Source organism: Gossypium raimondii, chromosome 10 (assembly GCF_025698545.1).
Source record: "Gossypium raimondii isolate GPD5lz chromosome 10, ASM2569854v1, whole genome shotgun sequence".
NCBI classification, from domain to species: Eukaryota; Viridiplantae; Streptophyta; class Magnoliopsida; order Malvales; family Malvaceae; genus Gossypium; species Gossypium raimondii.
Window position 1 is genome coordinate 4,805,094 of NC_068574.1, and position 15,221 is coordinate 4,820,314.

The following is a 15,221-nucleotide window of genomic DNA, read 5'->3' on the forward strand; positions in this document are numbered from 1 at the left end:
GAAAAAAATTATCTAAGCAAACTCTAATTTAAAAGACAGAGCAAAGCCTAATCGGCTGGGTCCAAGAACAAGTATTGGTCTACGTAGATGACAACATGGGCTATCTGCTTAGCCTGATAAGGAAAGAGAGGCTGGCCTTTACCACCAAACTAAAATCCCAATCTTCCAAACTCTAACCCAGGAATGGCAACACCACCTAAGCCATATCACTATAAACGATTTCCCCTGAAATCAAATATTGGTAATCCCTAATCAGTCAGAGAGATCAATTCTTCGATTTTACCTGCGATTCTTCAATTGTTTTTTTTACTTACAAGGAAAAGCTTCAGTGTTTCAGTTTCTTGCAAACTTACATAACCCACACAGAGAAGACGATGAAGGTGGCCAAACATTCGGATTCTGTTTTTTGGTGAATCAGTATGCAAGGTTCGATTTCTTTATTTTGCGTATTTAAACTTTGGGTTTTCTTGTTTTTGTTTTTTTTGTTTTTTGTAATTTGTTGATGACCCTGAAATGAAGTGAAATCGTCGTCTCTGTGTATAGGGTTTTCGATCCTTTCATTTGTCTTCATCGTCGTCAGGGTCCTGTAATGCTTTCATTTCTTTTATATTGGGAATGCTTTCATTGGTTTGGAATAAATGTGATGTTGTTGGTGACGATAGGTTGGAAATGAGTTGGAGTTTAGCATAGATTATCTTGACAGTCTTGGATGAATTTTAGGGCTTACTGTATCTGGTGTTTTTTGAGTACCATCCAAAACAACACACATCTTATCATTGATACCTTCTAAACACGCCATAGAAAAAATCGACTTCCTGATAAAGTTCTTCTCTTCCAAGCTCATGGACCCATATTTTACCCTAATAACCTCCTGCAAAGCTTGTAAACACCAAAACTGAACCTGAACGAGCTTGCAAAAACACAACTTCTCAATACAATGGCTGCATATTGATGGGGTTTCTTTAATTTTCTGACAAGTTCACTGCTTGTAATTTTAACTCTGAATCTATGGCACCTGATTCATCAAAGCTAATCAATATTGCTTTTTCTACATCGTCCATATTGATTGATTTTTTTCCCTTTTTAACTGTTCAGTCCTTGTATAGTAGACAGTTCCCAGATCCAAGTTACAAACTTTATTTGATCCTAATTCTGGGTTCTTGAAGAGATATATAAGAGGGAGAAAAATATGGGTTTTTGAGATTTGGGTTATTGAGAGCTTACCTTATAGGTGAAGAGGTCAAATAAAGAAAGAACTCTTTTTTATATTTTACTTGTGAATGTGAGGTTTTAGGGCTTGGGTTTTTCTACTGTTAGAGTGCTGAAGAAGAAGAGGGGAAGAGGAGGAGAAAACCCTAAGGCGTGTTTGGATTGGCGTCTTTTAATTTATACGTTCTTTAGTTTCTCCACAGAAGAAAAAGAAATCGTGTAAAAAAAGGAAATTTAAAAAAGTTTGAAGAAATTTATTTAGTTTTCAAACTAAAAAGTTAAACATTTATGTATCGTATTCCAATAAAAATTTGAATTATTTCTAAAGAAAAAAAAATAGTCTTTACTTTATGTATTGATATTTTTTATATTATATTTCGAGACATTTATTTAATAAAAATAGAAAAATAGTAAAACAAAATAATATGTGGATAGTTTTAATTTACCCAACCTCTTCAATTAATTTTGTTTTGACATTTTCCTAGTTGAATAGTGGCTTATTAATTGGTAATATGAACTCAATTTTACAAATAAAATGTAAGGCATTACCCTTGCAATAATTCAGTTTAGCCAAAAACCATACATATTCTTAGATTTACAAAGTTGAGAAAAATTAGTTTTATTTTTATGGAAACAAAATCAAGTTTTTATTACATTGTAATAATTATAATTTTGAGAATTTAGACATAAAATAATTACACAAAAATATCTCAAGGAACCATTTGTTTAGAAAAAGGAAGAAAATTCCTAAATTGGCATCACATGACTAAAATAATTTAAATCCATCGGCTCCATAAGAACAAGGGAAGTCCAGACGAGTCATTAAATCTGGTCAGAACTACACCTCAAATACTGTTGCCACACAAGTAAATTCCACTTCCACTTCCACTTCCACATTTGCTTAAACAAGATAAAAGAGGTAAGTTAATATTTTTGTTTAACTTTATAGTGTATTTGATATGCTATATTTTTTAAATTTATTTTGTGTAATAAAATATTTTTTCAAAAAAAATAAAAATAAAATAGTAATTAATTAATTTCTTCTTTTTTTTCCAAACTTTTAGCCCGATCTGATGACAAAGTAATTGGCCCAAGGAATCTAAATAAACACTTCTCTATGGAAACAGGTTCGGCCCATGTCTTTGGATGCAACAAAAAGATCGAAATAGTTCTGTTCTGTTGTGGGGTTACTGAGTTTTGTGTTCGTTCGGAGAAATCAGATTGTGAGGAAAAAAGAAAGAAAAGAGGTTTTGGGAGATTGGTAGAATGGGGACAAGAGAAGTATATGAGGAAAAGCTAAGGAATGGAAATTTGCACCACGATCCAACCATCAACCCTGGCTTAGGTTCCGCTCGTTGTCCTCGTTGCCTCTCCCTCTTAAACCCTGATTCCGTAATCCCTTCATCTCTATTCTTCTTTTTTCTTCTTTTCTCAAGGCTTTGACTATTGAATTATGTTTTCTTTTATTAATTTGTAATTCTTTTGTAGGACAAAGCTGAATGGACAATTAATTCAGTTTTGGAGGATGCCACTGCAGTGGTTCGTTTTATTTCTCCCTCTTTTGTTTTACTTGTTGGAAGAAACATAAATAATAACCCCCCCCCAATGCTCTAATTTGTAGTTTAGGGCTACTTGCATAGTATAATTGGCCCTTTTGCTTACTAGAAGTTTCATGGTTTTTTTATCTTCATCCTAGAAAGCTGTAAACTTTTAGATGAGTTTTCAAAACTTTTAGACTAGTTACCAAGTTTTCCCTTGATTAACTTTTTATGTCTATTAGGAATATACAGTTATAATGGCCTTAAATATATATATTCAATCTGGAGATTTCGTGTTTAAATATTTTGAGGAGACAGATTTTGGGATTTGTGGGATGTCAGACTGCTATCTCCTCAAGGTGGAGCTCCAATGGTTTATTTTTCTAGGTAACAGATAAAGAAAAAAAAAGAAGACAACTTTAGAATATGAATATATGTTGGTTGGATATATAGATATATTTGACACCCATCCCAATCCTTGTAACATTGGGTTTGTGCTTTAAATGCAAGTTGTGACATGCCTTTTGAAGTTTGAAAAAAAAATTGTTTGCGTAACTGAATCATTAGATGCTATCTTCTACATATCATTATCAAATCAATGTATGTGATTTTGATATGTTTGAACACTTTAATAATGTTATTTGTACTGTTAAAGTATGTGCAGTAATTGAAAATTGTAGCACTAGCTCTTTTCAAGTTGTATATTTCTCAGAGATGGTAAAAAACTACGGTTGCTTTTAGTCTAGTCTAGTAAGCTACTTCTTGCTCTAATTCAGCGTGGAATCATTTGGCATTTAGATTCTTATGCCTTTCAAGAACAGCTCAGAGTATGGCAAGATCACCAAATTGAAATCTTGTCCAAAAATTTCACGTTTTGAATGAGATAGTATGGATTACAATCCTAAAGTTACCATAATTTTAAGTTAATGTGCTGAAAGATTGTTGATTGTTACAACATGTGTTGCATTTTTTGTTGCAAATAGGCTGGCTCTGGTATCGGGGGAATGCTTAGTGCAGTACATGGTTTTAATACTGGTATTATTGGACTCATTTTGTTTTCACTGACTTTTACTTTTGCATGCACATCTCTTATGGTTTTTTATTTTCAGGGATCCCTTTCCTTCAGAATCACATCAAGGGACCTAAGTGGCTCCCTTTTGTAACTGGGGTATGCCATTTCTTTGTTCTAAATTGCATTTCCAATCCTTTTAATCTGCGACAAATCTCAAACATATTTTCCCCTTTTTATGGCTGGTAGAGAATTTTTTTTGTTATCTTGTTAAAGGTCACTTAATTTAATTCTATGATCTTTTTGCTTGACAGATTCCTCTGCTGTTAATGTTTTCTGGCGCCAGTGCAGCTTTTGGAGGTATAAGTTTGCTCTTTCCCTCTAGTTGTAAAGTAGCTTATGCAGTTCTCAGTTTGGAAATAAAGCATGATCACATTTGTGCAAATTTTATCCTTCGTTGAGCTGAATCTATTTGCTGCAGCTTTTAGTCAAAAGTGATATGTGAGATATTTACAATGTACATCATATTCTTTATGAAGTCCTCTAAATAAATGATGGTCCTATTGTTGAATGTTGAGTACTTCTAAAATTATATAGTATGTTCAGTTTGCATTGCTGCAATATCAGCAGCAGGTAATATGATGGTTTAATGGTGTAGCACTGTCAAATTGTTCCTATTTGCATACTCATGTTTTTGCCATCCGCTCCAAGTTGGAAAGAACAACAACAAATATTGTAACAGATAAACCCATTGATATGGTCTAGAAAATTATTATTAATAAAAAGATAATTATATTCCTTTGTCAAAAAATAAGTGGTAACCATTTAAGTGTACTGGTATTCTTCCTTTTGAATTGCTTTGCTATTTGCATCCCTTTTTAACCTACACACTTACCTTGCATGTTATGACCTTGAGTAGAGTGTGCAATGTTTGTCAAGTAATTTAGTTTTGTCTATGACTTCCGTATGTCATTGGATTAATTATTTAGTGGAAAAAACTAAATAAGTTTTGGGCTGCTATTGTCTATCAAAGCATTTAGCAGATGGTTTCTTGCACTTGTTACTCATGTCTTAAGTCCGTCTCCTCAAGCCTTTCTTGCCTTAACCTATATTGACATTTAAGATCTTTAGAAGTTGCATGCATTTGTTTTTCTTGTGAAATTTGAGAGTATTTGGCACCTTGGCTTCATCTTTATGTCTTGTGGTTATGGTGCTTTTCTTCTGTAGCGATTTGATTGTTTTGGCATTCTTACTCTAAAAAAAAAAGAAGGGGGGATTTAATTTGATTGCATTTACAAGTGAATTTTAGTCGGATGACTATTCTTGAGTAGCAGCAATCTTGAGAACTAGATCGTATTTTTAATGATTTTTCACTTTCTTTGTGTTTATGTGATGTGTATAGATTGTGATTTGCAATTGATACGAGTTTGTAGGTTATGCACTTCCAAAGTTTGCTCAGCTCACCGTCACTTCCTATTATGCTGCCTCTAGTGCCTCGCATTATGGAATTTCACTGCTCACGCGACACATTGAAGATGCATATGCTACTCCTTCTCAACAAGAAAGGCTAAGATGAATCCTTAATCATGCATTTACTCAAGATTCTACTTTCATCAGTTCTGAAATAGCAATATGATGCCCATGTGTATAGAACTTTTGGATGAATCTGCTTTTTCATTTTTAATTAATTTCTTTCTGATTTTTACATTTGTGTTCTTCTAAAATTAATATATAATATAGTAATATTCATACATTGGTGTACTTCTGAGGAATTTACTAGAAGATTTTGCTAATCATATTTAAAGGTAAGATCACAACTTACCACTGAATGGTAATTGAATGTGTTATCTGATTTGTTTGAGGTGACATTAACACCACGTTTGGTTGGATGGAATTGCTATTCCATTCTGCTTTAATTCCGCGCGCTACAGGAAAGCAGCAGTTTGGTTCATCGTTTAGGTGATTCCATGGAATTGCAATTACAGTCTCAATTCTCTCAGCTCACCGTTTAGGTATTCAGGGGTTGGGGTGGGGGACTGAATACCTATTGAACACCACACCGTTAAGGTTTTTAGACCAAAATAGCCTGCCTCTATTCTTCCCAAAATTCTCTCCAGATTTCTTCCTCCCTAAATCAAGCATCCATTCGCCCATCATCTTCATCTCTCCAAATATTGTAAAGGGTACGTTTTCTTTGCTATAAACAACCATTATCAGTAGAATCAACAAATGCAGCGGAAACTCCAGCTCATTATTTGTTCGGCTTTTCTTTGCTGTCTCTAGAAGACCAAAATTTCACCCACTAATTTTTCTTTGTGGTTCAGCATCTGGTGAAACTTTTTATTAAGCTCCTTGATCCCTTTTTTTCTTCATTATATTCTGCTTTAGATTATGTCTAGACTTGTTGATCGATTTTCTTCTCTCTTTTTCTTTTTCATTTTTCTTTGGTTAGATTTTTTTATTGGTAGCAAGTCAAATGTGGGTACTTTTCGTTTGATTGAATTTTGAAGCTTTTCAGCTTCGTTTTCGTTTTGATGTATTTTTTTTCTTCTTTTGCTTTCTGGGTTTCGTTTTGATTGATTGTTTTTCTTTTATTGTGTGGTATAGTTCTTTTTATGGCATCAGCAGTGAACTTTTGCTGGGGATTTGTTTGAATTTCTTAATTTCCATATTGAGGGTATGCTTTTGTTGGCGATGGGAATTTCTCAAATTGTGCTTATTGGTATGATTAGATCTTAATTGGTGTTTTGCAAATGTCAAGAGTTGAGGATAAAGTCTATGTTTTTAATGATCTAGGAAGTAATGATCTAGAGGAACTAAATATACCCAACAATTATATAATAAGAAACCAATAAAAAAAATGAAAAAACACCATTATCTCAAGAACCCCAATTCACAAATGGAGTAAAAACCAGCACAGATTGGACTGGTCATAGCTGCCACAATGAAGCAACAATTTGAACTACAATGAACCATCAAATATGCAGGATAAACATGAAATAAGCATTAACCTAGGTTCTAGAAGAACTAAACCTCAATAAATATACAATAATATATTTTTGCATAAATTATGTTCTTTATTTATCTGACTTGTTTTTTTTTTCTTTTTCCTAATATGTTGTTGTTTAATATATTATTACAATCTTCAAATCTTTCTAAACTCTTGAATGAGATATTAGGTCTTCTTAATCCCAAACTCCTGAACGCAATATCGAGTCTTCCCAAGCTCCTAAACGACATATCGAATCTTCTCAATCTCAAGATTCTGAATAAGATATTGAGTCTTCCCAAGCTCCTGAACGAAAAGAATTGACACTTTTTTACGTTAAAAAATCGTTCGAATTTAAAAGTTTTTCCCCTTAGAGTAAAATCCTAGATTTGCCCCTAGTCTTCTTCTTCTTCTTCTTCTTCTTCTTCTTCTTTACTAAAAAAAAAGAAAAGAAAAAAGAATTACTAGTTTTACATTTTATTTATGTGCATGAAAATAACATTAGATTACGGCACACCCATAATGTGAATGAAAAAATACATAATAAATTAATAAGAAATCGATACAGAACCAAATGTGACTTTGGTTGAAATGATAAAACTTTATAATAGAAATTATAGGTCAGTTTGACATTACTATCGTGGTTAAGAAGTGCTTAATTTCAAGTGTTATGAGAAAAGTGTTGCGAAAAAATATGGTTTGTTAATTTCAAGTGTTTGACATTATTATCAAAAATTGTAGTGGAAAGTTAAAATGTTCATTTTAAACATGATGTTTGAAATAAAAATTAATTAATTTAGACTATTTAAATAATTAATATAATTATATATGGAATATACATTTTAAATTTTTTTTTATAATTAGGGGAGGGGAATGGGATTGCTTGGGTTCAAACCCAAACTCTCATGTCTACAAAATTATATTGTTGCCACTAAATCAAGAGATTATTGACACTTTTTAAATACGGCAATAAATTATTTATAAATGTATATAATGATACATAAAAAAATTAATCTAAATTTTTTAGTACATTTTGAATAGTTAAGAATATATTGATAATTTTACTTAAAAAGTCAAAATGCAAAAGCCCGAAGCACTTAAATCCCAACCTTGAAAACCATCCCCACTTATATTTAGGTAGAAAAGTAATTTTTTACTGCAGTTTTGGTCTTGAAAACCAAGTGTTTGACATTGCTTTTGGGTTGAAATCTATAATGTTTTAGATTGAAAATTTACAGTTCTCATCATATATAAATTTATCAAAATATAAAAATACATAAATATTTTCAAAATACTTTATTTTAGAGATATCAACTCAAGTAAGCTGTTAATAATAGTAAAGATGTAAATGCATTAGTGGGTAATTGTTGGCATGGTAAAAATGTGCAGGGACAACGATTTGACATAATAATAATAATAAGGCAGTTCTAGATTTGTCCAAATTGAAGCCATCGAAAAAGAAAATCAATTTTAGTGGAGAGGAGCTGATATAGAAAAGAATTCAATTCACGGATCGGATGGCAAAAATTGGTGAAATCTAAGAAAGGAGGAGGTTTGGGATTTAGAGATTTTAGAGCTTTTAATCCAGCACTTCTGGCCAAACAAGCTTGGAGAGCCGTGTCGAACCCTACGGCACTTTGGGCTCTTATTTTGAAAGGGTTGTATTTCCCAAGCCGACACCTTCTTCAAGCGGAGAGATCGCTCAAAGGATCGTGGGCATGGCAAAGTTTATGCCAAGGCATTAGAACTCTCAACATGGGAACAAGGTGGAATGTTAGTAATGGAAAATATATTCTAATTTGGCATGATAAATGGCTGCCAATTGGACCACCTTTCAAGCTTTCTTCTCCTAATCTGGGAGAAAACAGACCCGCTTTTGTCAGCCAATTTATGGATGTTGAAAATAGAAAATGAAGCAAAGATTATTTTGTCTACTCCAATTGTATCCCCACAGTTTGAAGACTCTTTGAGATGGCCGCTACACCGTGAAATCGGGATATCATTGTATTCTCGAAAAGCAAAGTCCTCCTAAGGAAGAAGGTCCAACTAATAATCCTATTATCGATGGAAGTTTTTGGAAGAGCATTTGGAGAATGAGTCTTTATCAAGAGTTAACTTTTTATGGTAAGTTTATCACAACTCTTTATCATAAAGTTGACTGAGTGATCTACTTTAGATGCAAATGGAAGATTGAAACACTATAACATATTATATTTTATCTTTACGTAGAAATGTTTGAAAAGTTTCAACATTAAGTTACAAGGATAAAATTAGAAAATTATTTGAGTCAAAATTAAATTGTATATTTTTATAATAATAAAAATATAAATTTACTATTTTAATAGTATTTTTATAATTTTTAAAAAAAAATTATCATTTGAGAGTTAAAATATAATTTTATCATTACTAATTTAAAATTTATAATTTATAAAAAAATTTAAATATAAAATTTTTCGTTGGACTGCTAGCCCCCTGCCCTGCCTTCACCCCTGCGGTTACCGTCCAAGAATAGAGGGATTTAGAGGATTCAGGCATTGGTGATTGGAGATTTTTAATTGGCTCGAGAAAAATGGGTTGTGGTCTGAAGTTTTTTTGATTGCTAAAACTTGTTGGTCCCTTTGGAAGGGCACGGAATGAGTTGATCTTTGACAACCGTGCTTGCGATCAGATTGTGACTTGGAACAGAGCTTTGCTGGACAACCCTTGTGTTTATGAAGGAAGCGATCAAATGGAAGCAGTTCATAACGTGAGTGAAAATCAAAGATGGAGAAAACCAACATTTGGACTGTTAAATTTTTAACTGTGATGCGTCGAGGGATTCGGGTTCTCAAATGACTGGTATTGCAGTAATTGCAAGAGATTTTAATGGAAAAATTCTTGACGGAATCAATGCACTTGTTCAGACTACATCTGTAAGAGTGGCTGAGGCCTTGGGATTTAATTCTTGCCAAAAAAGACGGCAATGGCAGTTTATTATCTTTTACCTGTTGGGGATCAGTCGCCATTGAACAAGATATTGTCTCTTTGTTAAATTCTGTTTCTGCTTGCTTTGCTTTCATTCCATGGACTGCTAATAAAGCAGTGGATTGGATTGTTGAATGTGCTAGGAAAAGAATTTGCCCTCTTGACTGGGTTTCCTCTGTACCGCTTTTTCTTTCCAGTTTGCTAGAAAGAGATGCTCTTGTTTCTAACTCATTAATGGAGATGTTTTTATGTCCAAAAAAATAAAAAGAAAATCAATTTGGAGAGGCACATAGACCTCCAATCTTCATTATTTGTACTACCACGCCACCTTATTACCCCCCAATTCCAATCCTCCCAGCCAAAAATTCCATTACAAATAAATGAAATAATAAACATGGCTGATTTGATAAAAAAATATAAATTTAAGGGTTAAATGAGACAAAAAAATTAAATGAATGGTTAAAATGACTCTTTTATAAAGTTGAAAGGTCAAAAAGTTATTGTGACTTAAAAAATAATTATATGATTTAATTTTTTTACAAATATTTTATTTGGATATTATATTTATTATATGTATTTATAGATTGGATAGAAATATCTGAATATCAATTAATAGAATAAAAAAATTAGTTTTTTATAAATTTAAATATAATATATCTGGATATTTTTGGATAAAAGCTATGGACATGAAATCATATTTGAATTGAAAATTTATAATAAAATTAAAATTAAAATTGTATACAAAATTCATGCGGTAGATTTAACTCCTCAATTATAATTTTATCATTTCTAGTCCTTCCTTTTTAAATTATGTACATTTCAATCCTAAAGTCATTTTTAAAATTAATTCAGTAAAATATTTTACATGTTTTTTTTTTCAAATATGTGATGACATGAAATACATATTGCGACCTTTTTATACACATAGATAAATTTGTTGCGTATTTAAAAGAAATGTATAAATATCATATCACCATATGTTAAAAAAAATGGGTTGCAAGACCAAAATTGCACACTTCTAAATCAAATTATAGAAAAGGAACTAAATTCACCAAAAACTATTTAGTATGCAATTACATACTTGTGATATGTTTTGATAAATATTGTAATTAATGGGTTCCATTAAATTGGGTGTAATGAAATACTATAATTACATTTTAAAATTCTTAGTGAGGGGTTGAGCATTGAAGTAATTATGCGAGTAGTTACAAATAATTACACTCGAAACCAAATATTTTACGACTTTTCAGACATGCCCATACATGATTTAAGCTTTAAAAAGGAAAATTAATATTTTCAGTGATTAATTTTTTAACCAAATTTGATAATCCAAAATAAAAAGCAAATTATATAACTTTTTCAATGCAAATTTGTAAAAAATGATAAGTAGACTTGGAGTCACTTATCACTTAGGCTGTGTTTGATAGGGGGAAAACCAATTCCGGAATTGGTTTTACACATTTTCCAGTGTTTGATAGCAGGAAAATATTTTCCTTTTGTAAAACCAATTCCAAGACACGGGAAAAGCTATTACAAAATTGGGGAAAATGTCTTACACCCTTCATTTCGGTAAGACATTTTCCATATTCTCTCCAGCCTTCTAAAACCTTCATTCCTTCATTCCCTTCCATTTCCAAACCCCACAAGATCTGTCATTGATTTTCCCCACAATCGTTCTCTCCACCACCATTTCCGTCAGATCTGTGGGAAATTTCAGGTAAGACATGCTGGATTTTATTTTCTGTTTTTGTTTCTGGGTTTGTTTCTGTTTTTGTTTACGTATGCATTTCGGATTCGCATATATACCAGTGTATGTGAAAGTTGGAGTAGCAGATTCCTCTATCATTGATAACATGTTGAATGTATTTGCTTTGCGTCATTAGGTATAGTCCTATCGAATGTGCATTTATATTTATAAAAAAGTCGGTATGTAAAGCAAAACTCCTTCAATTTGGAATTGAATAAGCGGCTTGCGATATGGAGAAAGGTTCTTAATGATTTCTTTCACCCTAATACTCATGCAAGGGAGGGATTTGCAGTTAAAATCCAAAGAATATGACGACATGATCTTTAACATAGATCCATCTATTAACAAACTTTGTTGGAATTATAGAGTCGTTGATGGTCTTAAAAACTTTGCTTTCTTCTCGTGATACAAAATAGACTAAAAGTTCTTTATTATTCTCAAATGACAAATGCATCACTATTAAAACCACACACTAACGATAAACAAAACACTAGAAATCGGGCATCCTTTTCCATACGAGTGGTGGAATGATCACAAGCGGTATTCCCAAGTTCCTCTGATCATATCTTTCATTTTCCTAAATCAAAGCCCACCCAATGGTCCCAATAACTTCTTGATTCCAGATTACGCTCTGCAGTTAACCTTGTTGGGAACTTAATGTTGAACTTGATTACGAGGTTACCTCTTTTCGATGGGTCTTTGGGAATTGGCATACCTTCCTTCGGGACTACCTCCTCATAGTTTGGATGGATCACACTGTTGATGGGGATGTTCAAGCTCCTTCCATCCAATGTTGTAAGATGAACGGTGTAGCTTTGTTAATGCTTGACCAATGATATCTTTTGCGTGACAACCGGTCATTGCCATCGCGTGTGAATGTGCTGTGAGGTTTTTCATCGATTATGAAAACAAGATCTGCAGGGATTGTGTTTGGTTGTTCGTTTCCTTTCTCATGTGTAGTTAAACTCTCACATACACTGGTATATATGCGAATCCTGCTACTCCAACTTTCGTTGTTATAGGAGATAGCTTCGGTTTTCTTTCTCTCTACTCTTTCTTTTCACTCTAGATCTATGGGATAGCTCGGATCATTACGTTATTATTTATGAACAAAGTCATGTGAGTTATTTTTTCTAAGAAAATTTGGGATACCCAAAGGAGGGTAGACAAATTAAAGATTACCCTTTGCTTAAATGGTTCTAAGAATTAATTTAATGTTGGTAGTGCAAGTGTGATGAAAAGTTGGCATATACATGTCTCACACCAAGTATACCTGAAAAATGCCTACAAAATCCCCTAAAGAAACTGCTACTGCTGCTGCAAACATATTTGTGTTAGTTGGGAGGGGTATGGGTTAGGGTTAAGTTATTTCTTGTATTTATGTTGTATACATTAAGAAATTTTAACATAGTTGATTTGCATACGAGTCGAAAGAGATAGAAAGAAGGAAGTTGATAGGTTGCATTCGGTTTGGCCAAGTAAAAAATCCAACCCTACAACCACAACCACATCAAATTTGTATAGATTCTCATTTTGGGAAAATTTAGGGCACATTCGTTTGTTTGGTAGGTTACACCAGAAGGCCTTGCCCACTAATTTCCATCCCAATCCTAAATTGCATAAATGAAGTTCACATCTGTTTGTGGCAACTGTCTCTATCTCTTTCAAACACTAATACATTGGCATGGAATGGCTGAATCAATTAGCAAGGGTTTTGTTAATTAAACTTTGAACTCATTATTTAGGGTTAGTATGTTTTGACAGTAAAAATCAGTTTGAATTATATGTAGATACTGCTTACGGCTTTTGGATATTTTATATAATAATTGCCTTTAAAAATAAGTTAATTCTTTTTAAAGAAACTAATCATAAATTATGAATAATTATTTTTCTTTTTACTTCCATTCACACGAGCGAAGTTCACATGTTTTAGCTCATAATTCTCTGATTATTGTTAATATGGTAATGAGAGTTGTTGAGGATGATTATTGTTAATATTATATCGGAATTATGGATGAAATGTTGGAGTTTTTAATTAATACCGATATAAATTTAATTATTATAGAAGTGAAAAGATAAAAACATGTGATGTTGTCTTTAATTTATACAAGTTGGATGTAATTGTGTTAAAATAAACTGTTGAAGATGACCCAATTTTTGTATGTTTATTGATTTGGATTTTGATTATGTTTATTGATGATGGCAAGACTGATGTTGTCTTAGCTTCTATTTTTTATTGCTCCTAACGGTTCTAATTTCTTTGTATGCTTGACCTCCAGCTGTATAGTTCTTGCTGTCCTAGCCTCTACCTCAGCATTCGTACTCGTGTTGGTGGCCTTGGTCGATATTTTCATAAGAGGTTTGTGGTGTGCTTGATTTATGATAAGCCTTCTAATATGCATTTGTGGTTGTTATAATTCGGTTCAAGTGAATTAAATGGTTGTTATGTACATTTTTCCTGTAATTTGTTGGGAAATGGCAGTGATGAGCTGTTATATTTATGATAAGACTGATATTTTTGTTAATTATGTCCGAATTTTTAATCGATATATAGCAATTGTAGCAAAGGCACTTAAACATTATTTATTTTTATAAAAGTAATCAATTTATAATTTAAAAATTATAAAAATAGAAATAAAAAATTTATAACATTGTCAAATTTTTTGTTTATATTGAAATAAAAAAGAAAACACACTTGATAGCAATTGAAGTATTTAAAACTCTTTTATATTTTAAAAAAGAGGCATCAACATTTATAGCTTTTGAGCAATATATTTTAAGTGATCTTAACTTTATAAAATCATGATCAATATATTTTAATAACTTTATAAAAACATATTATTAACTATGATCAATATATAACAAATACATGAAAGATATTTTAAGTCATGGTAACTTTAATACATGATCAATATTTAAAACTCTTGCACCAATTAAAGTATTGTATTAACTATGATCAATATTTAAGTGCTACTTTAAAAAAATTATTATTGGGCAATTACAATTAGCTTGATATGTATGTATGCACTTTTTTACTCATGGTAACTTTATGTGATCTTATGAAAATCTTGCATCTTTTGTAGTAGTGATCATATATTTGCCTATGTTATTTTGTGTAGATGGATCGTAATCAAAATCAAATGGCAATTGCCGGAGTTGTGGCTTCAGTTTTAGCTTTTGGAGCTCTTTGGATTAAAAATTAGAAACTAGGAAGAAAATTGCTTCTCGCCCTCGTGTGAATCGAGATTATGAAAGAGAAAACTATATTAATAGTATTTTATATAGTGGTGACCAGCATTGCATTGATATAATAAGGATGAGACCGATCGCCTTTTTTAATTTATGTGATATTCTTAGTACGAATAATTTGTTACAATCGTCTAAATCATCGATATTAGGGAGCAAGTAGTTATATTTTTACATATAATTGGTCATAATGTAAGGTTTCGAGTGATTGGATCTAGATATTATAGATCAATTCGCACAGTTCACCATTACTTTAGGGTTGTATTGAGAGCTATTTTGAAATTGTATAGACTAGTTATTAGATTACCCGATGAGTCAACTCTAGTGAAATTAGAAACAATCCAAGGTTTTATCCTTATTTTAAAGATTGTATTGGAGCATTAGATGGAACTCATATTCGTGCATCCGTTTCACTTAGCATGCAAGGAAGATTTCAGTGGCAGTAAAGGGGGGACGACACAAAATGTATTGGCTGCCATTACATTTGATTTGAAATTTGCCTATGTTCTAGCTGGTTGG

The 15,221-nt window shown here is 32.1% G+C and overlaps 1 protein-coding gene across 2 annotated transcripts; it reads left to right on the forward strand.

Annotated features, from left to right (window-relative positions):
- Positions 1-172: 172 nt before the first annotated feature.
- On the forward strand, positions 173-5,507 carry LOC105776944 (uncharacterized). 2 transcript variants are annotated; one of them, XM_012599927.2, is made up of 7 exons: positions 173-426; positions 2,337-2,601; positions 2,698-2,748; positions 3,731-3,782; positions 3,857-3,915; positions 4,071-4,116; positions 5,190-5,507. In XM_012599927.2, the coding sequence occupies exons 2-7, from the start codon at positions 2,476-2,478 to the stop codon at positions 5,330-5,332; spliced, it is 477 nt and encodes a 158-aa protein (XP_012455381.1). In that variant the 5' UTR covers positions 173-426; positions 2,337-2,475; the 3' UTR covers positions 5,333-5,507. The 2 variants fall into 2 exon arrangements, with proteins under 2 accessions (XP_012455381.1, XP_012455386.1); XM_012599932.2 differs by lacking the exon at positions 173-426 and having other exon boundaries at positions 5,159-5,507.
- Positions 5,508-15,221: the final 9,714 nt, after the last annotated feature.

Bases quoted from the DNA above. Each gene is read 5' to 3' on its own strand.
- LOC105776944 (XM_012599927.2), top strand. From the start codon at position 2,476: ATGGGGACAAGAGAAGTATATGAGGAAAAGCTAAGGAATGGAAATTTG. The intron at 2,602-2,697 runs GTAATCCCTTCA...ATTCTTTTGTAG, and splicing joins CCCTCTTAAACCCTGATTCC to GACAAAGCTGAATGGACAAT. The intron at 4,117-5,189 runs GTATAAGTTTGC...ACGAGTTTGTAG, and splicing joins CGCCAGTGCAGCTTTTGGAG to GTTATGCACTTCCAAAGTTT.